General features: G+C 41.4%; 1 protein-coding gene across 3 annotated transcripts in view; it reads right to left on the bottom strand.

The window, feature by feature from the left end:
- Positions 1–23,027, bottom strand: part of fars2 (phenylalanyl-tRNA synthetase 2, mitochondrial) — a 157,131-nt gene that overhangs the window by 94,940 nt on the left and 39,164 nt on the right. For all 3 annotated transcript variants that reach the window (XM_017480248.3, XM_017480275.3, XM_053683850.1), the window contains exons 2-4: positions 17,856–18,497; positions 16,059–16,221; positions 15,830–15,961 (exon numbers count right to left, since the gene is read on the bottom strand). In XM_017480248.3, the coding sequence (XP_017335737.1) occupies positions 15,830–15,961; positions 16,059–16,221; positions 17,856–18,482 (922 nt within the window). In that variant the 5' untranslated portion in view covers positions 18,483–18,497. The remainder of the gene's footprint in view (positions 1–15,829; positions 15,962–16,058; positions 16,222–17,855; positions 18,498–23,027) is intronic.

The following is a 23,027-nucleotide window of genomic DNA, read 5'->3' as shown; positions in this document are numbered from 1 at the left end:
TTTAAAATGTATTTATAAGGGCAGGATGATGGATGTGTTGCAGTCTTTCTCATCTCTGTTGACGGTTTCATTGTTTTATTGACAGTTTCATTGCTTATAGTTCATTTTGTTATTATACTACTGTGATAGTGCGTTTAGGTTTTAGATTTCCTGTCACATGCTCCAGTGGTTTGAATCTATATATTTTTAGAGATTCTTTTTTATCACTCCCAAAGTCTACAACCCCAATTCTAAAAAAAAAATTTGGGACGCTGTGTAAAATGCGGATCTCATAACCCCATATGTTATTCATAATAGAACGTAGAAAACATATTAAATGTTTAAACTGAGGAAATGTACCATCCAGATTCCATCCCATCTTTAATTCTGAAAGACTCTGCCTCTCGAAGATACTCTTTTTATACCTAATCACGTTACTGACCTGTTCCCAATTAACCTCCAGCTGTTTCTTTTTACTAACACGTACTTTTCCAGCCTTTCATTGCCTCCGTCCCAACTTTTTTGAGACGTGTTGCGGCCATCAATTTCAAAATGACCTTATTTTTTTCTTTAAACGGTACATTTATTCAGCTTAAACATTTGATATGTTTTCTATGTTCTTTTGTGAATAACATATGGGTTTATGAGACTTACAAATCATTGCATTTTGTTTTTATTTACATTTTACATAGCTTCCTAACTTTTTTGGAATTGGGGCTGTATTTTGAGGTCAGCGAAACCGTAATATCATAGGACAGATTTCTAGCCTTTGAGAGTCCTTGTCATCACTAAATGTGGTCACAGAGCAGTAATCAGACTGCAACCTTCAAGATTCTGAAGCTTACGGACAGATAAGTGCACACAAAAATACCTGGAGCTTTGGGTAAGATTAAGATTAAGACAAACACGAATATTACAGCACGTTTTTAATGCCAATGACTCTCTGGCATGGCCACATAATAACAAACTGTCAAATTATTATTTATACCTTGCTTCATAACTGTGTAGCACTCCTGACTACTAGTATTTCTTCCAACCCACATGTTTCATTATCAGCTCAATGTTTGGATTATATTCTGCCTATCAAATGAATAAATAGAAATAATATGTAAAATCCAAGGCCTCAGAATGCCATACACTACCTATCTTTCAGCAGTTTCTAAGACAAACTGGCAAACCTGCCTCAAATGCTCAATTCCTTGTAGAGTCCGCCTTTGTAACGAGTTCCTAAAGCTCTGGATTAGCTGAGTGACAGGTCAAGTCCCAAGCCTCTGAAGCCTTCCTAAGCCGTTCCTTTCATTAGTTGAGCTTGGACAAAGAAGCAATCACTTAGCAGGACTGGGGAAAAGGTGAGACTCAGGATTTATTTCAGTGTCCACATCATTTATTTGAGAAAGGATTTGTGCTTTTCGGTCATGTCAATATTGATAAAAATCCATGCCATTATTCCAGTACAAATACAAGTCAGGACTTAATGGAGCAGATAAGTAAGGACACTAATTAGCTATCTTGGGAGAGATTGCATATATCACATATACATTTTATATTATATATATACATACATACATACATACATACATACACATATATATATATATATATATATATATATATATATATATATATATATATATATATATATATATATATATATATATATATATATATATATATATATATATATATATGAAATGTCTTTATTTAAGACAGACCAAGGGAATTTTTACAGTTGTCCCAAATACTTGAGTCCGAGTCTATACCCGGGATAGATTTTTGGGCACAGCTGGGGAAGGCGCAGTCATCTCAGGTTTGTTTTCATTCAGAGTTTTCTGAACTACAGATCAACTCACACGTATTTATACGTCATTTCTGCGAAAGGGACAGAATAGGTATTATTAGCTTTAAAACCATTCTAGACACACATGGTATTTCTTTATGCAGAAGCACCTGCAAAAAATGTACGCTGTAGGTTTGTGCAATATTGATTTTCAAAAAGACTGCTACATGCAACTCAAGGTCACAACTTGAGTGAGTAATTCCCAACCTCCAACCAGAAAAAGCCAGAGGTAACACTCCCTCAATTTGAAATTCCTACTCAGCAACTTGGGTTAGTCTTCTCAATGACGAGTTTCCTCCTTGTTTAAGGAGTGATTTCAAATCAACATGGCAATTCTTACATTTTAAAGGAGTTATACTGTATACACAATATTTGCTTTAAAATATATCCACACAGACATAGTCACTTGTTAAATCTAAAATGTTGACTATACAGTTCACTGTTTGAGGAGGAAAAAATACCTCACAGTTAGCTGGCTAGTATATTGCTAAGAAAAGACGGACATGGGTGCGTCCGTGTTTTTCTTCTTCCCTACTTTGTATGTGAAATTCGCCGAGGTAATAAATAAGGTTATTCCAACCTGCGAATTACCACATACAAGCCAAGTCAAATGCAGCAAAGGTTTTCTACAGCTCACTCGGCGTTTACGGTTTAACACAAACTTACCAAACTCTTGGGTGTGAATTAAAAAAGCTCAAGTGAGAAAACTGAAACACATGTGGCTTGTGTGAGCTAGAGTAATAAAAAAATATATAGCTCCATAAATACAGCTAGAATAAGATCCTGAGTTTAGCTGTTTCCCTAATCGCCTGAATAGATAACAGAGACACAACAGCGTGTTATAGAATGTGACACTGGTGTACCAGCAAAACTTGAAGCCGAAATCTAATTTACCAGTCATACCAATAAACCCGAGACGAGGGATTGAAACAAATATGTAGGTTGGCTTCGTGATTTATTTCCATTCCCAGTCTTCAGTGGTACCCAGATCAGCCAAAACATTAAAACCACTGAGAGGTGAGGTGAATAATATGGATTATCTCAATTCAGTGGCACCTGTAAAGGGGTGGGATATATTAGGCAGAAAGTGAACAGTCAGTTCTCGAAGTTGATGTGTTGGAATCAGGAAAAATGGGCGAGCGTAAGGATCTGAGTGACTTTGATATGGGGTAAATTGCAAATTGTAATGGCTAGACGACTGGGTCAGAGCATCTCCAAAACACCAGGTCTTGTGGGGTGTTCCTGGTATGCAGTGGATACTACTTACCAAAAGTGGTCCAAGGAAGCACAACCAGTGAACCGGTGACAGGGTGATGTGCGTGGTGAGCAAAGGTTAGCCCGCCTGGTCCGATCCCACAGAAGAGCTACCGTAGCAGTAATTGCTGAAAAGTTCATGCTGGCTATGATAGAAAGCTGTGTATATCCATACTAAAACACTGTTACACTACGCTACATAAAATAGTAAATCAACACTAAGATATATGAATATCAAGTAAGACGCCACAGTTTCATCACTACATCATTACACCACTGAAAGGTACTTCAATGAAAGTCATTATCCACAGATGAACCTTTTCTTCAGTCTCACTGCCACCAGGATGTATTAATGAGTGACCTGACTGGCTAGTAAAAGCGTCTGCATTTCTTTACCACACCAGCACTCTGCTGACAAACTGCTCTTGAATTTTTGCTGAGAGTTCCTCTTGGAGGTTATGCAGTGTGTTATTCCCCTCGTCTCTGCCTCCCTACAGCCTTTTGCTCGGTTGTCTTACGAGCCTGATGACGGCCACGGCCTGGAGCGGGGCAGCGTGCCAGCTGCTAGTAGGTCCTGTTCGTCGCACGTGCCCCAGCCCCTTCGACAGCTGAGTCAGCCGGTGCTGGATCCCAGCACTCATAAACAAACACGTGTACACAAGCATGCTCACACACACACACACACACACACACACACACACACACACACACATATACACAAACCACTCAAGCATGCAGCACACGCATTTACATTTTACTCTTACTCAGCATAACTAGCTTCAGGTAGTGTCTTATGGCAAATCTGCAATGGAAACTTTTTTAAATAACACTTGCTGTGTAGGTATACACAGAAGGTCGTTTTTCTGACTTTATGTGCGTTATGTAAATGATCAAGAGAAGATGTGCCTTAAAAAAAATTTCCTGCTGGAAATTAAATTGACTTATGCAATAAAAAAAAAAATCACTTGTTCAGCAAGTGATGTTTTTACACGTTTCCATGCAAACTACATACATGTCTCCTTTTGTTCATCTTCCCTGCCTTTTCCATCACCTGACAAAAACCGAAGAGACAGAACATACAGATGACTGATTAATGTCTCAGCTCATCTCTACTTTCACAGTAAACTTAGGGAATTTCTCTTCTTTGTGGGCCCCCTTATCGTGTGGTGTTCCTCAGGGCTCCATATTGGGTACTCTGTTGTTTTCCCTTTATATGCTTCCCCTGGGTTCAATTTCATGGAAATATGATATTTCCTTTCATTGCTATGCTAATGATACCCAATTACATTTGCCAGTTAGGGCAAATGGCATCAGTCCTTTTGGGTCACTTTTTAAAAGTCTTGAGGACATTAAATGTTTGCATGGCTAACGATTGTCTGCAGTTAAATGAAAGCAAAACTGAAGTCATTATTTTGGGCTCCCCTTCTGTTTCTTCTGCTCTTGAGGCCCAGTGTGGTCCTCTCTCTGCTAATACGTATGTCAAAAAGTTCTTTTTGACTCCAACTTGCACTTTGATAAACAAATCAGTGCTGTTGTTAAGGAAAGCTTCTTTCATTTAAGATCTATTGCAAGGTTAAAACAGTTTCTCTCAAGAAAAGACCCAGAAACTGTGATTCATGCTGGTGTTACATCACGGCTGGACTACAGTAATTCTTTGTATGTTGGCCTTCCTCAATCTGCCTTATCACGTCTGAAGCTTGTGCAAAATGCAGCAGGTAGATTTTTAACAGGGACCAAAAAGAGGGATCATATTTCCCCTATTCTGGCATCTCTTCACTGACTTCCTGTCGAGTTTAGAATTGATTTAAAAATTCTAATTTATGAATACAAAACTCTTTCTAGTTCTGCTCCACAGTACATCATCGACCTTTCTCAACTTTATTCTCTTACTAGAGCGTTTAGATGTACTAAGACAAAGGGTGATTGAGCCTTTTCTGCGGTTGGTCCCAAACTTTGGAACAGTGAGGTCTTTAGCCATTTTTAAATATTCTCTTAAACCGTATTTGTATTCTTTGTATCATAATCTTATTTAACGTGATGAATTATAATGTTTTGTACAGCACTTTGGATCAACTGCTGTTGTCTGTAAATGTGCTTTATGAATAAATTTGACTTGACTCGACTTATCTCTGTAGTTAACGTTCAAACACAACAGAGACAGCAAAAACAAATCGGCTAAATCACAGGGAAATAAAAGAAACGGCCCTTTGCTTCCTCTCAAATATAGACACTGTGTTATTTTTCCAAAATGAAACCAAGAAAGTTCTCACCTCCAAGAGAGGAACTGTGAGAGAGCAGGAGCTGGTGGTTTCCACTTTCCCCACAATGAGCCAATCATCTACTTCCACAACCCCCAAAATATGATGCAAAATTATATGAGGAAAAGGACACATATATATATATATATATATATATATATATATATATATATATATATTTATATTTTATATATATATATATATATATATATATATATATATATATATATATATATATATATATATATATATATATATATATATATATATATATATAAAAACCACGTCTTCTCCTGGGACACGCAACATTGGAATTTATGTATGTTTCTGGGCTGTCAGTGGAGGACAGGGGATAGAAATAGCCTTTCTTTGTAACGTTTAACACAAAAAATACTAAATAATACAACTATAATGCTTAATAGTGCAGGGTAATTGTGCACGTTTTTAACATATATACACAATTTAATATATCAATCTTCTAGCATCAATGTACCACCCCTTCTCACTGCAGCTGTCCCACTCTACCATTGTCCTGATTTTCCCAATGTTTTGTCTGATTGGTTTGTTGGAGAGACTTTGCACATAATTCCAGTATTTCTTCTTTTTCAGACTCTGATCAAATGAATGTTTGTATGATTTTGTAATTACTATGTAAAATGACGGCATAGTGATGTTATCACTCCTAAGTGGTTTATTCATCTTATACCATAGTAATTTGCTGAGAACTATCATTCTAATACTGATTAAAGAACTACAAACATTTTATTTGTTTACACTTACATGTAATGTTGTGGAACATCCATAAAACAAGTCGTTCCCTCACCATCATCTTTAGTGAAGTTAGTCAGATGAAGAAAAAAAAAAAATATGCAGCTTATCATGTTACTAAGAAGCCAGAAAGCGCAAAGCCCTGTTACAAAGTGCTGACACTGTAGACTCCTTCCAAACATGCCAAATAAACATCTCCTCACAATAATATCACCATATCAACAATTATGCGCAGTTTTAATCCGTTTAGATGGTGCGTCCACCATAAAATGGTCCTGTGCAAGTCGTCACTACAGAAAAAATAATGCATTAGAATGAGCGCATTAATATAGACCTGTGATTTGAATTACAGTGATTGAATTTAGTGGTTAGCACATTTGCCTCGCACCTCTGGGGTTGGGGGTTTCGAATCACGTCTCCGCCCTGTGGGCACGAAGTTTGCATGTCGTCCCCGTGCTTTGGGGGTTTCCTCCCCCAGTCCAAAGACATGAGCTGTAGGCTGGCTGGTATTTCTAAATTGTCTATAGCGTGTGATTGTGCCCTGCAATGGGTTGGCACCCCATCCAGGGTGTCCCCTACCTTGTGCCCAGAGTTCCCTGGGATAGAATCCAGGCTCCCCATGACCCTGTGTAGGATAAGCGGTATGGAAAATGGACAGATGGATGGATTTGAATTACAGCCAGAATTACTGTCAGATCAGTCAGAATCAAGAATTCAACATTGCTGGGGTATACAAACATACGAAAGTAACACAGGACCAGATCGATGAAGAACATAGTGTCTATATCTGATTTGGGTGACACACAATACTCTTAGAAGCTATTTCCTCTTTATAAAACTCATTCATTTATATTCAGTAAGAACTTTATCCTGGTCAGGGTCTCTGTGGATCCAGAGCCTATCCTGGGAACACAGGGGTGTGAGACAGGAATACACAAATACATGCCAGTGCATTGCAAGGCACCAGACACACACATTCACACAGTTATTCACACCTAGGGATAACCTAGAGACAACAATACACCTACTGAAAAGTTTGTGAAGTTGTGATGCGACGACGCTACCTGCTCGACCTCCGTCCCTCCCCGTCTTTATAACAAATTCATTTTAATACTCCATGATGTGCCTAGAATTCAAATACCATAGTATATTAGTGTGAAACCCTGTGTTACACTTGTCCTGTTGCTTTACCACACATTATCCTGTAGCATTATTTATTATGTGCTGTTTTGTTGCACAAGGTCCTGTTGGGTCTGTTCACTTTAACTGCGCAAGTAAAGCAAAAGAAAGGACAAAAGGACAAAAATATATACCATGCCAAAATGTAACATCTGGGATCCGATATCTGTTTTTTTTTTTTCTTTGTCTAACAACATATGTGAATTCATACACTGTTGCACACAGAGTACTCTCATTCACACACACACACACACACACACACACACACACACACACGACTGGTGAGCACAGATTCCTGTCTGGATATGATGTAATGCTCTCCTCGTTTATTCCACAATGCAAGCTGGAGGCACTGCTGCATCGCCCAAGGCTTAAAACTAGGCCAGCCCCATTACAATACGTTACACAGTGCAAAGAGAGAAATGGAGCGCTACATGTATGCAGCCATTCACTCGTTCTCCATTTCTTCCCTTACTCTTCCGTGCTCTCAGTGACTATCTGCTCTAATGTCTAGCTCTATTTGCCCCCACCTTTCCAAAATCGGCTGAAATGGAACGCTGCACAAACAAATATTTGCTCTGGACCTGCAAACCCGAGGGACGATGAGGTGGAGGAGGATGCCGTGTGTGTGTGTGTGGAAATGGGTAGAAGGAGGGAGGGAGGACCAATGAGACAAAGAATCTGAATGGGAGTGTGAGATAGAGACTGAAACATTGCGCAAGAATTTCAAATACTACTACGTACACACAGGGTATATTGAAGAGTATGAACAGTGCAGGAACACGGATATACACTGTGTGCATGGGTGCGTCTATACGTGTGTCAGAGGGAGCAAGAGGGAGGGAGTTAGGCCAGGGAGCAGCTGTGTGAAGACTCGTCTCCCAGCAGTGACTGCTTCCACTGGGAGCACTGGGAGCATGTCCAGGGCAGACTGGAGGAGGGGAAGGGGGAAAATGGGAGGAGACAATACAAGAGGTCAAGACTGTTGCTTTTCCCTTTTATTATTTAATTCCTTTACCTTCCACTATATCATCCTTTCTTTATTTTCGTATTTCTTCCTTTCTTCGCTCTGCAGCATATACATATTTACTATATATTTACATACTGTAAACAAGATAGTCTATTTTATACAAGGGATGGATGGATGGATGAACAGACAGACAGACAGACAGACAGACAGACAGAAACAAAGGATGGATGGAAGGATAGATGGACAGACAGACAGATGCTTAAGTATACAGAGACAGACAGACAGACACTTAGGCATACAGAGACAGACAGACAGACAGACAGACAGACAGATACTTAGGCATACAGGGACAGACAGATAGACTTATAGATAGATGGACAGACAAACAGATACTTAGGCATACAGAGATAGATAGATGGATGGATAGATTGATAGACAGTCGGACACAGACATACAGAGATGGATGGCTGGATGGGCAGATAGACAGACAGACAGATGGATGGATAGAGAGACAGATAGACAGATGAATAGACAGATCGAAGGAAAGGCCATCTCATTAAAAAAACGCCAGCTCGCCAAAATCTCAGCATCCCAACAGAAGTGCTGTAATGAGGCCAGAGACATCTGTGTGTGTGTGTGTGTGTGTGTACATGCATGTCTGTGTGAGCTCTAACAGGAGATGCTCGCAATTGGCACATGATTTATTCAGTGTGGAAAAGGAGGGAGGGCTGGGGGAGGGACAGGAGGTGGTATTAAGGATTAAGATTAAGATTGAAAGTGCCACCTGAACCAGAACGGGAGCTCAGCTGGTACCTCACTCTCCCACCAGCGACTCCCTGCTCCCCCGCTGTCCCAGGGGCCCGCGGCGCGTGACTTGAAGGGCCGTTAATTGTCTCCAAACATGGCTTTAATCATATTGTAAGCCCCCCTGGTCCTTCAGGGCGTGACTAAGCCCCGCCCCATCCCATCATTAACACTGGGTCCCATATGTTGCATTCGGCTGTGGCGAGGTCCCACAGGGCCGCATTCTGGGCCCACTGTCGAATCAATGCATGCTGGGATTACACGCGGCGCTCCAATGAATAACTAAGTGGACCAGCAGTCAGTGAGGAGTCTCCCTCTTTCCTCCACCCCCTACCCTCCCCTCCTTGCTTTCATTAATTTCCCTCCTTTCATTAGTCTCCCTCCTCCCCTAAAGCAAACGCACCGCCTTTGGCACACTTATGCCACGCTCCACATATGGCGTTCGCTCTCGGAGACAAATAAATAACCTTTCAACCTCTCTGGATGTCCCTCATCCCTCTGTTTAATGCTCTTTGCCTCTCATTGATATTCTCTCTCGCTTTCCACTGTACCCCCACTGGCATCCCAGTCGCTGCCTCCTATCCATGGAGCTCCTGCCACACATTTAATTCAGTCTTGCTGGCAGCTTTTTATTGTCTCGCTGGTCTGAAGTGAAGGGTGTATGTGTATACGTGTGTGCGTGTGTGAGTGTGTGGGAAGGGGGTTGCGAATGAGGAGTTGCCTTGGCAACGGAGCCACACTGCTCTGCCGCAGTGCAAAAGAGGGAGGGAGAGAGGGATGGAGTGAGAGAAAGAGAAAGAGACACAGAGAAAGTGTGCGAGAGCGAGAGAGGGAGAGACTGAGCCACAGAGTTGGGAGTGAAAATGAGAATGGGAAAGGGAAGAGTGTGCGTCAATGTGTGTATAGTTCCGTGTGTGTGTGTGTGTGTGTGTGTGTGTGTGTGTGTGTGTGTGTGTGAGTGTGTGAGTGTGTAAGTGAGAGTAGTGGAGCGACTCTGTCAGAACTCCTGCAGTGAAGAGGCACAGAGCTGGGACACTGACAAAGTCAAAAGAAGAATGCGAGGATGTGTGTGTGTTTGTGTGTGTGTGTGTTTGACGACAGTCGTCACAGGACAGGTCAGGATGATAGCAGCAGCTAGAATACACGCTAAAGCTAGTAAAACATCTCCAGGCATTATTTCTTACTGCTGAATCGAAGCTCAGCACTGTAGCACATCTGCATATCCGTTCAGCTTCTTCAGGTGGAAAAGGAACGCAGACCACAGAGACATAAAATCCTTAATGGGGTACAAACTGAAGCCTCGAGGGAACGAAGGCTACGGTGTTTAATACACACACCAGAACCAGCAGTAATGAGAATGTGATCACAAAGTGGAAAATTCCAATTAGCACTATTCCAAATATATGCAGCACTACATACAAGCATTACACAAATACACAGAAGATTTCTCCCTTATGTCCTCTCAGGGAGCTCCCCAACCACCCCTCCCACCCCCTCACTATCACACCTTTGATTTGCTGATTAGAGATCTAGATCTTGACCTTGACTTCTGCAAAGCTGCTTTGTGTCAACATCCATTGTGAGAAGAGCTACACAAATAAAACCGAAATTTTAAACGGAACGCTCCCTTTAACATTCGGCTCACAGATTGAGCTCAAATCAATGTGAGCAAATCGTATGACTGTAAAATTATAGTTTAAATTTAGGTAACATACAAAATATAAGGAAAACCGTTCGAGTGGATCTCAGACTTTAGCAGAGGTAAATCAGGGTAAATCATTTGAACTTTTTTCTGGGTATCAAACAAAAACGCTAGAAAAGTTATAAAAAAAATAAAAATAAAAATAGTCTTGAACAACAAATCTGAGATGTGCAGCAATAAACCCTATCTGAACTGGCACGTCATTCTGCACCGCCTTCATATTTAACATTCTCCCAGTAGACCTTTGAAGTAATTCAACAATTTTCTCCTGTTGAAATCCAAAGTCGCTGCCGTTTACTGACCTCTCAAACCCGAAGCGCTCATCTTATTACTCTCATTAAATATAATCACCTGTTTTACCTCAGACAAATGTGCCCATTGGCAAAGATTCCAACTATCATCACATCCTGGCTGGTGTGGTGAATTAGCAGCGGCGTACGCTTGCACATCTGGATCATAAACCTGCCTAATTCTTGAAAATGTATTTGCCGTGAGTGACCAATTATCTGAATTTTACTGATCCACTACCAATAGTGCATTGGAGATGGAGGAAGACGCTGGTCTTGCACACACGCTTACACACAGACACTCGGTGGGCTTGGTTGTGTAGTAAAGTGTGGTGCTGGACATGTGGTCTGTTGACAGCTGTCTCCTGACAGAAGGCCATTGTTTATTCAGTTGCGTATATGCAGAAGCCCTTCAGTGCGGGTACACAGAGCTAAAGCGCTGATTGAATACATACACAGGCTACAGCTCCAGAGACGACACGACGCTGATCTGTATTCATGGCAGACAGAGATGGGACCAAAGCGCGCACACACGCACACACACACACACATACACACTTACACTTCTAGTGGGGTTGTTGAAGCAGGACTAAATAGGAGTTTATGCAGACGTACACAGGGTCGGAAATGTGATGACGCAAATCAGGACTCAATTTTCACAGCAGTGATGCTGACGCCTGTAATTCTAAGCTTAAAGGGAGAGACAAAAATCCACCTTGAACAACTTGCATATTAATCTTTAGAATTAACTCGTGATCTAACGCTGACGTCCGAGATTTATTCTGCAATGGAAATCTCGGTTTACTTCATTGACAAATTGGTCTGTGTTTTCGGTTTGGTTACAAGTTTCCTACATTACCCACAATGCTACATTACTACATGTTGATAGTACCGAGCGCAAGTGGTATTTAGCCTTCACTTCACTGCCTACCTTAAGAGAGAATGATGCAGCAGTGCTTCAGTCTGTCCAGCTCTCTCATCTCATCATCGGTGTGCTTCAACAGTCAAGATAATACCGCAATTTTTGAAGAAGCAGCCTTTATTTGTCGCATATAGCAAAGTGAAATGCATTTTTTGACATATCCCAGCTTGTTAGGAAGTTGGGTCAGAGCGCAGGGTCAGCCATGAAATGGCACCCCTGGAGCAGATAGGGTTAAGGGCCTTGCTCAAGGGGCTCAAGGGGGCTTGAATCCCTGACCGTCTGATCAGTAACCCAGAGTCTTAACCATTAACCACCACTGGTTTTGACTCCATCACACTCGCCATTTTGTTTCTCACTAACTAGCCAAGCTGAGTCTTAGCACAACTGCATCACGGAGCTGCAATGCGTTCTGGATTCAATGCAACACTGGATTTCTCATTAATATGACACTGAACATCACTGTCACATCACTGACACATACAACTGCTAAATTCTTACGTGTATAATAATAATAATAATAAAAAAAAACAGCACTGACCAACATCTTAGCACATCACAAACATTTAAATCTAAACATATTTCATGTGTTTCAGGGTGGAGTTTTCCTTTAAGGTATCCTCATGTTTACTAGTGACCTGTTCTAGAGCACAAGAAGAAATCAGAGCTAAAATTAGGAGAAGAAAAAAAAAAGTGACCGAGGCCTCTTGAGGCTTTCAGACAGAAAAGCTATCAATTATTGACAGCAGAATGCCTAGCAGCATTAAAAATACAATACAGTACATAGAGGACACCGTAGAGCACTGGCATCCTAATTCATCCACATCACATTCCTGATACCGTGCGATCAGCTCAACGTCTCTGTAATGATGGCTTGGGGATGCACTATTGATGATCAACCGCTGTGCATTTAGTGGCCTGGGTCTGCTGTCCAGCTGCCGCCTGTGGAGACTAATGTGATGGTTAACATGGACTGACTCAGTGAGGAGTGAGGAGCACAGTGCAGTTTGTTAAGTGGCAGGGAGGAGAGAACACCAGGGAGGGAGGGACGGGACGCTCGTCCTGAACTCGTCCCCAGAGAGCGGAGTCTTGTCTGGGCAGCTACGCGTGTCCACCCACGGCCTCCCTGTGAGAACGGATGCCTCCGAGAGCTCTAATGCTGAATAATTCCATCTGCAGCAGGAGGGTATTAGTACGCAGAGCTGCACAACACCGCCATCTACTGGCAGAGGCAGGAAGGCTTCCTGCATTGACCTCGAGGTCTGAATTTTGGCTCGTGTTTTCAAAGCACTATTTAACAGTAAATGAACTTTGTTGTGCAAGAAAAAGTTTCTTAGAGTGAGGAAATGTTTTTGCTTTCCCAAAGAACCTTTTGATTGATGATCTACATGATCTATTGATGAGCTATAGAGCAAATTTTCTCAGCTTTTCTGCATCAAGAACAAGAGTTTCCAGGGACCTCCTTATGATCACAGAACAGATTTCATTTTAAGAACAATATGCCAAAAATGTACCGGTGTAATTTATTCAAGCCATTAGAGCATTTTATTCCTGAACATTTTATTCTACAGATTCTACTCATTCTACGTATGATGTTACTATCAGTGGCTTAGTGGTTAATACATTTGCCCTGCACCTCTGCGGTTGGGGGTTGGGGGTTCGAATCCCACGTCCGCTCTGTGTGCATGGCATTTCCATGTTTTGGGGGTTTTCTCCACTTTCCTCCCCCAGTGCAAAGACATATGTTGTAGGCTGATTGGAATTTTGGAATTGCATGCGAATTTGCCCTGCAATGGGTTGGCACCCCGTCCAGGATGTGCCCCGAGTTCACCGGGATAGGCTCCAGGCTCACCCGTGATCCTGTGTAGTATAAGCAGTATGGAAAATGGATTGATGGATGGATTACCATCACCTCATGGTTGTATTGAAATGATTTATGAATTATATTTTCATTTTTAGCTACAGACTTCTACATGAACCCCTTTCTTTTTAAGCAACCAGTCAAAAACGACTTGCTGAGGAGAGAGGTCAGAAGAGAACGGTCAGACTGAGCGTCTGAGCCGATAGAAAAGTATACAGTAACTAAAAAAAAAACCCTCTTTACAACCGTTGTAATAAACAGAAAATCATCTCCGAATGGCCAACACATCAAACCTCCAGGTGGATGTGCTACAAGAAGAAAATCACATTGGGTTCTACTTTTTGTCACACAAGAACAGGAATCTAAGGTTACAGTGGGCAAAACCTCACCAGAACTGGACAGCTGAAGATTAGGTGACGACCTCACTTTCGGTCAGTCAGATTCAGAAGTGGAAACCGATACGAACATATCGATGCGACAGACCCTCGCCGTTCTACCCTCGCGCAAACAACTCTCCAACAACAACGACAAGACTTGAAAACTTGGGCTGCATGATGCATCATTTCATGATCATCATTACATATACAGCGCTGCGAATTCTCTAATCTGATTGGTCACAAAGTGTTGATCAACATACTAGAACAGTAGCTATAACTGTACAAGGGAAATCACAGGGCTATATGAATGCGCTTATTGTTTAAAAAGTGTATCCGATTCTTTTATTCAAAGTGGCATCCAAATGAGACAGGATACAACTCACAACAGCAAGTGTGGGTTACGAGTCTTGCTCAACGGCCCAACAGTAGCAGCTTGGTAATGCTGTGATCTGAGCTCATGACCTTCCAATTAGTAGCTCAGTAGTTAAGGTTATTGGGCTACCACTGCACACTGTTCTGATACATTATTGTTTCTATAGTAACAGTTAATCCACAGGGATGCAAATTTTAAAATGTGTTATTAACAACTAAAAAAGTCGAAAATGTTGAAGTCCTCCAGCAGAACTGGCACTTACTGGATGTTTAATGTTTTATCCACCATTCACTTACATTAGTATGGCCCTGTACGCATTATGTAATAAAATATAAACTGCGTATAGTCAATAAGACAATCTCCTCCATTTTCTTTTTTTTTAATGATCAAATAAACACAATTCTTGGTAGATGATCTAGCACTTCCCTGTCACACATGGAGCACTTGTGGCCCAGTGGGTTTGCACGCTGCATTTGTGCAAGCTCCTAAAATCCACAGTGTGTCCTATTTCTCTATTTGGGGTTTAAAACGCTCCCTCTAGTCACCCTTAATGCTCTTTATGGTTAAGCTGATGCACTTGATGCAGGTTCAGCAGCAGTCTCTGACCTAAAACCAACAGCGGCTCGATAGCTAAAAGCAACTTCTAGATGAAAATCAGTCCTGATAAATGCACTCTATGCTTAATGCGTCACTGGCGAACTTTGAGTACGAGGCGTGCAGTCATAAATCACTCACGCCTTCCGTTTATTTCTTGTAGTCGTTGTTTGCTTAGTAATTGGGAATGTGATATTCAGTACATAATCTTGAACATTTGTTGCAGATAAAGTTGTTCCTACAAGTGTTATTTTGGGACATTTTAAAATTCACTCACAGCTTAGTGACGTTTTTTCTCCCCTTTTTCTTCAGTAGACTCGCCATGCGTCAGGTGCTTGTATGTGGTCATGTATTAATGCTGGGAATTGTGCTGCTCTTTTTTTTTTTTTTTTTTTTTTTTTTTTTTTTTTTTTAAATGTAGTGGCTCCCATGTTCAAACTCTACCCGAAATACGTTGAGAAATGAATGAAGATCACAATTCTGTACTATTTTTTGTGCTGTCCTATTCACGAAGTGCTCCTTTTTACACGGTTATGTCCTCAAGGATTCACACACTGCATGTCAGCAAAACAAAAGCGCAACCAAAATGCGGATTCGGAAGGACATCAGGGTTAAGCCTTAACAATATGTACGTGCGTGCGTGTGTTTTTTGGATGTGAATAAGCACCTGAGTCCAGCAGCTCCTGCTCCATCACACCACATCCCAGCACCTCCAGCCAGTCACCGTGAAAACGCACCTCCATTTCAAAGGATGGATGCGTGAAGGGGAAGTAGCACTCCACCCAGCGGATCTCCAGCTCTGCAGGACGGCATCAAACAAAAGATGGACACGGAGGTGAAGGTGGCTCAAGGTAGAGAAAGAGCAAGTCAAAGTGTGAATGCTGAGAGACTGCTACCTTCCCCGAAGAGATGCCTGATGAGCTGCGTGAGGGTGTGTTTCAAGTTGAACTCCACCAGTTTCACTGCCTCCAAAGTGTGAGTCTCCTGCTTCTGCGGTGTGCGTAGACGGCCGGGCTCAAAGAGGGACAGATCCTCGCCGTTCTCCACTCGCGCAAACAACTTACCAACATCAAAATAAGACTTGAAACTTGGGTTGCATGATGTGTCATTTGTTAATCATCATTACATCCACAGCACTGTGAAATCTCTAATCTGAGTGGTCACAAAGTGTTGATCAGTCTTCTATAATAGTAGCTATAACTGTAGTTCCTGCTACAAGGGATGATCACAGGTCTATATGAATGTGCTGATTGTTTACATTGACTTCCTGCTTATACATTTTATTTATTTATTTTTTAAATCATCCCCCCGATGGGCACAACAGAAAAGAGTTTGCAAAATTGCCAGGAAATCATGAGTTTGAAACCCGGCAATACCACAAGCCGATCATGGCCGCCTGTGAGCTCATGTATGTGGAAGAGGGCAGAGTTTCTCCGATTTGCTCAGAGATCTGGAGGCTGGCTTCACGTGTCTCAGAGGAAGCACGTGTTAGCCTTCACCTTTTCCAGTTGGAAGCCGCCGTATGATAGGGAAGGGCTGGCTGGTGGGTGGGAATTGGCAGGTGACCAAACTGGGCAGAAAATGGGTGAAACAAATCGATATCATGGGTCAACCAGCTTGTTTTAATACTGTATATTGCAAAACACACAGGCATACAATGCTATTTCTATTCCTGTCTACTTAGGAGTCCCAAATATATTCACCTAAATTCAAATGCTGATTTCAAGAATTTAAGTTAGTTTTTGACACTGTGCCCAGTTACAGAGACGTAGTAAAACTGTGAACTTAATTAAGAGGTGTAAATCCTTGAGCAGGAACTTTCTCATAACCCTTTTTTTTTTTTTTTTTTTTTTTAACAAAAGCTTTCAGAGATTTGATTTGTCTGCAGGGCCAAAGAAAACCTACAGTGTTTTAATGATTTCACGTTTCAGTGATAAACGTAATAATACAAAGGGGAGGCTGGGGGTCAGGTCGTAGAGCGGGTCGTCCACTAATCATAGGGTTAGCGGTTCGATTCCCGGCCCACGTGACTCCACATGCTGAAGTGTCCTTGGGCAAGACACTGAATCCCAAATTGCTCCTGATGGCAAGTTAGCGACTTGTATGGCAGCTCTGCTACCATTGGTGTGCAAGTGTGTGTGTGCATGGGTGAATGAGACACAGTGTAAAGCGCTTTTATCCAAAGCGCTATATAAGTGTGACATTTTTACCATTTACTTATCATGTAAGGAATAAAACATGACTGGAAATTGATTAATGACCCTGTCCTATTTTTTTTTTTATGTTGTAGAATGTCTGCAAAACAAGTCCCGCTTGTAATGTTAGCAAGAAAATGCATCCAAAACTCCCACAGTGGAAAATTTACCTTTACATCTGGCAGTTCCAAAATGCCGATACTGGAGATTCCTTCCAAAAATATTAAATAAACGCCTCCTCAAAGAAAATTTCACTATATTAATGATGAACTTTTTTTTATCCTTTAATGTGAAGCATCCATAATACACATGATGCAAGTTGTTACTATTGAAATGATAGCCGCAATTACCGTCCAGATGTTGCGTAAACATATTTATCCAACATGTAACGTGTTACACATTTAATATGATGACTGATTGAAGACCAAACGCAGATAAATAACAAACTGTTAGTTTTCCTCAATTACACCAAAGGAATTGTGGAAGCCATGTACTTACCTCATGGTTGGTAAAAAGTCGCACTCCCTCCATCTGGTGGAAGACGGGATAGTGGCTTGCGTCAATCTCATCCCTCCTGTAGACGTCCCCAGCTACCAGGAAGCAATCTAGCCCGGAACGTACCAGCTCCTTCTGGTGGGCGGAGGTGTGCGCTCGAAGCATGTGTGTCTGGTTCAGGTAGTAGTTGTCACCCTTTTTTCGGCTCGGGTGGTCTTTGGGGACGAGCAGGCTGTCGAAGTTCTGCTCCACTGTCACCACTGGGCTGAGGTTATCATAGACGGAGAAGAGCGGTGTGCCTGATCGATTTGTGTAGGAACGGTAAACGTGCTCTTTTATCCGTTCTTTAATGATCCACAGTGGATGATGCGTCTGGTTGTGAAGCTCTCGACCCACCATGGACAGGATTTTAGCGGTCACGTTGGTCATATCATCTCTCGGGTAGACGCGGCCGAGAACGTCCACCGACTCGTGGTTGATTTGTGGCTGGTGAGAGGAGACGTACGTGGAAAGCCAGTGTCTCTGAGATAGTGTAGAGGTACTAGACCTGATGGGCCATCGGTGGCCGATGGGTTCTAGGAGTTTAAGGAGGGATAGAGACTTGTGAATGCTTCTACAGAAAAGCCTCATGGCTGGGTAGTGAACCTGTGAAGAAAAGCAGGAGCTCAATTTGAACTTTTATATGTAAATTTAAGACATTTTTATTTTGAGACAAATGGAAAAGAACACAACAGCATATTGCAGAATAATCATTTTTTAAAAATTGTAATACATGTCTGAGCAGAATATGTAAAGATGATTAGAACAAAATTTGCTTACTGGCAGACTTGCGTTATTATTCAAGTTTGCTTTGGAGTAAGCGCAATTTGTCTGGTCTGTGTTTACATAGTGAATTAAACATATAATAAATAATAGATGGAATAAATATTACAATAAATAATAGATGGACTAAATAGCAGCAGTAGGTTTATTAGCCAGTAAATCGAACCAGTTTCAGTTCATTTACAAGTTACGAGATTTATCTGACGGCAGCATTATCTCTTACTCAAGACTCTTAGTTATCTCTTACTTACTCAACATTAGCAATGAAGCTACAATGGAACTATTAACATCAATCTTTATTAAACGAAGTATAATAAACACTCATGCAAGAAATTATTCCACAAGAATTTGAACTTGAGTAAAATCCAGGAAATGCTTCCACACTTCTCACACCCAAGCAGTTGATATACAAACGGGATCGTGAAATAAATGCTCAGTCTCCCCTTTTTTTATTTTTTATTTATCCATTTATTTTACAAATTACATCACTCTGACTATGAAGACACATTTTGTGTGTTACTGGGAGTCAAACTCAATCAAGCTACATTTAGATTAAGACTGTATGCACTATTTTAGACTTTTTCGCTATCTTGACATGCTGTACTGGCGTAGGAGTTCAGCAATAAAAATGGACATCTATCCCCGCTATGCTGAAACACTGAGTGAATATGGATTTTTAAGTCTTGAATTATAAATCTCAAACGAAAAAAATAAATGCCAAGGCTTGGGGACACAGAAAATTCATAATGTCCATTTGGGAACCCTAATTGTAGATAAATAAATAAATAAATAAATAAATAAATAAATAAATAAATAAATAAATAAATAAATAAATAAGTACACCCCATGGTAATGGTTGGTTTTTTGACATATCTGGACAAGCAATGATCCGATCCTCCTTGAAGCAGTGCCTATTAATAAAGTAAAGACACACTCTATCAAATGGCACATACAACTGATATTTTGCAGTAACTTCCACAATTTAAATCAACAAAAAAATATCAGTCACATGGAAAAAGGAAGTAAACCCCTACATTTATCACACCTTCAAATCCATATAATTTCAGGTGTTCAAGATCGGGTGCCATCAGAACCTGCTTAGGGAGTGCAGGTGGAACCTGTCTTATTTAAACCCCTCTCACATCTAATGTCTGGTGTTCCCTTTGTTATTAAAGTGCGTGGTGTCATCATGCCAAGATCTAAAGAATTCTGTAAGGCCTTCAGATAAAAGGTTGTGGATGCCTATGAGTCTGGCAAGGGATTTTAAAAGATCTCCAAATTATTTGAAATGCATCACTGTACTGTGAGGAAAATAATCTACAAATGGCGCAGATTTCAAACGACTGCCAATTTGTCCAGAACTGGCCGTCCAAGCAAATTCAGCCTAAGAGCAGACCGTCTGATGAAAATAATAAGTCTCCAAGAACCCCAAAATTTCATCACAGGATCTGCTAGAAAGTCTTACAACTGTTAGTGTCAAAGTGCACACTTCTACCATCAAAGAGATTGCACAAATTTGACCTGCATGGGATGTGTGCTAGGAAAAAGCCTTTGCTGTGTAAAAAGAACATTAGAGCAAGACCACAGTTTGCCAAAGAGCGTATAGACGAAGACCAGGAATAATTTTGGAATAATGTGCTCTGGACAGACGAATCAAAGATAGAGTTGTTTGGCCACAGTAACAGCAGACATGTTTGGTGCAGACCAAAGACAGCTTTTCAGGAGAAGCACCTCATACCAACTGTGAAGCACTGTGGTAGAAATCTTATGGTTTGGGGTTGCTTCACTGCCTCAGGGACTGGACAGCTTGTATTCATTGATTCAACTATGAATTCTGCATCATATCAAATAGTGAAGATTATGTGACGCCATCTGTCTGAAAGTTGAAGTTGAACTGAAAGTGGACTTTTCAACAGGATGATGATCCTAAGCACACTAGCACATCCACCAATGAATGGCTCAAAACGAAGAAATGGGGGGTTATGGAATGGACTAGTCAAAGCCTGGATTTGAATCCCATTGAAATGTTGTGGGAGGATTTGAAATGGGCAGTACATGCAAGAAAACCCTCAGACATCTTGCAACTGAAAGAATATCGCATGGAAGAGTGGTCAAAAATTCCAGCAAGCCTGCTGGACAATCATGCAAAATGCCTAAAAGAAGTTATTTCTGCTAAAGTGGGCAATACTAGTTTCTGAGGCCAAGGGTGTACTTACTTTTTCCACAGAAGGATATCACATCTCCTGATATTTCTGGTGAATAAATGAAATTTTCCATGTGGTTTTCTTCAAGTATATCAACTTTATTAATAGGCACTGTTTCAAAGAGGATCAAATATTTGCTTGTCCAAATATGTCAAAAAAGCCAACAATTTCCATGGGGTGTACTTATTTTTTCACATGACTATATATGGACCAAAGCTCCTGAGCATTAGGAACTGTGAAACAATCATGAATATAAAAAAAGTTGACTGAAGATGACAATCAACTGATTAAACATGTGGAATCAGAAGTGGTGCCTGCTTGGCTTGAACAAAAACCTGCAACCACACCAGCCCTTTGAGCATAAGACTGAACACCACTGCGATAATATAATTATGCAGCTATTCATTTTGTACCAAGGAACAAACTAATGTTCTCCAAAATATAAAACTTAGGTACTGCCGCCAGATTACTCCCTGTGCAAATCCAGTCTTGGTTGGCCTCCTACTAATCCATCCATGTAGCTTCTATACCGCTTACCCTACAGGGTCTTGGGGAACCTGGAGCCTATCCCAGCGAGCATGGGGTACAAGGCGGGGTACACCCTGGACAGGGTGCCAATCCATCGCACACTCATTGATACACTACGGACACTTTGGACATGCCAATCAGCCTACCATGCATGTCTTTGGACTGGGGGATGAAACCAGAGTACCCGGAGGAAACCGCCGCAGCATGTGGAGAACATGCAAGCTCCGCAAACACAGGGCTGTTACGGGAATCAAACCCCCAACCCTGGAGGTGTGACGCCAACCACAAGCCATCATACCCTCTCCACCTACTAATCTCTTCACAAAATAATAACCTTGGAGTCCAGGCCCCTTAAAAGCCATCTCTACCTCCTACTATGCCTTAAGTAGTCCCACTATTCCCGCCTTCCCAAAAAATGTTCTGTGACTGTGTACAGCCATTACGATCATGATGAGCATATTTTGAAATGGCCTAAACTACTTCCTCCGTGCTGGAGCTTCAGAAGGTCCCTGACTGAAACCACTGCTTTCTGATCTAAAGGTGGAGGTGGGGTAAATGAAGCTGTGAGAAGGCTAATGGATGCACACCAGGAGAGCAATTCCACACAGTCAGAACAGAGAAATGGAGAAACTTGCTGAATGGTTGTCTTTGCCGGGATGCACAAATTACACATTATAGAGAGAGATTTAATATCCATCAAGCTTCATATACAGGTGAAGGGGTGTGTAAATCAATCTGGGACAAAGATTAAAAAAAAATAATAATAAAAAAAAAAAAGTTTTAGCGAGGCAGTGATGTGCTCCTCCACACTCGCTGTCAATCTCTCTGCTTGTCTCAATCAGTTTGTTCTTTGGGTCATATCAGGTACAGGTAATCCTGTTTGTGTCATCGTCTCTTTCACTCTGGTAGCTTATTTCTCCTCAGTTGTTTTTTAATCTCAGAGTTTGTAAGGTAGCAGGTTTTTGTCCAAGCTGAACAGACAATTCGAGACATAGTTTGTAACACAGATACATTTATCCTACCGTCCTCAGCAACATTTTATGGGAAGAAAATACACGGCAGACTCACTCCTGTCACTTATAACCTCTCTCGAGTACGCAACATGAAACCATAGGCAAACTTTACAATGTACATTGAGACACACCAAGCCAGCAAAGAGTGATTTGAAAAGTGTGAGACTCAAAGGAAAGGAGTGTTGCATTGCAGTGGCATTGCAGCACAGCGGGTTACGGCCAGGATCCTCCGAGCAGTGAGCCACTTCTTCTTCCTTTCTTTATTTTACAGCCCCACCAAAGCTGCCACGCTGCAAATCAAATTAAACTCGCCAAGGTGCTCTGCTCTCTTATGCAAAGGACATAAGATGACAGGAAAGATGCTTACATATGCTTAAGGTGGAATGCTCAGAACGATATACATGCACACGGAAATATTTCAGGCTCTCTATCTGTCACACAGATATACATCACACACGCTCTGCAGGGTTTATGAGTGAGGGAAGGGCTGCTCATCCTCTGCTCTCTTGCAGTAATATGAGGAAAATACACTGCTTCTTGGCTGTCCTTATAACATGTCACATCTCAGCAAAGACACCAACATGAAGCCTGTCAGAGAAAACTACAAA

The sequence above is a fragment of the Ictalurus punctatus genome, chromosome 1 (genome assembly GCF_001660625.3).
Source record: "Ictalurus punctatus breed USDA103 chromosome 1, Coco_2.0, whole genome shotgun sequence".
In the NCBI taxonomy this organism is placed as follows: Eukaryota; Metazoa; Chordata; class Actinopteri; order Siluriformes; family Ictaluridae; genus Ictalurus; species Ictalurus punctatus.
Note: the sequence above shows the minus strand (reverse complement) of the source record. Positions and strands in the feature narration are given on the sequence as shown.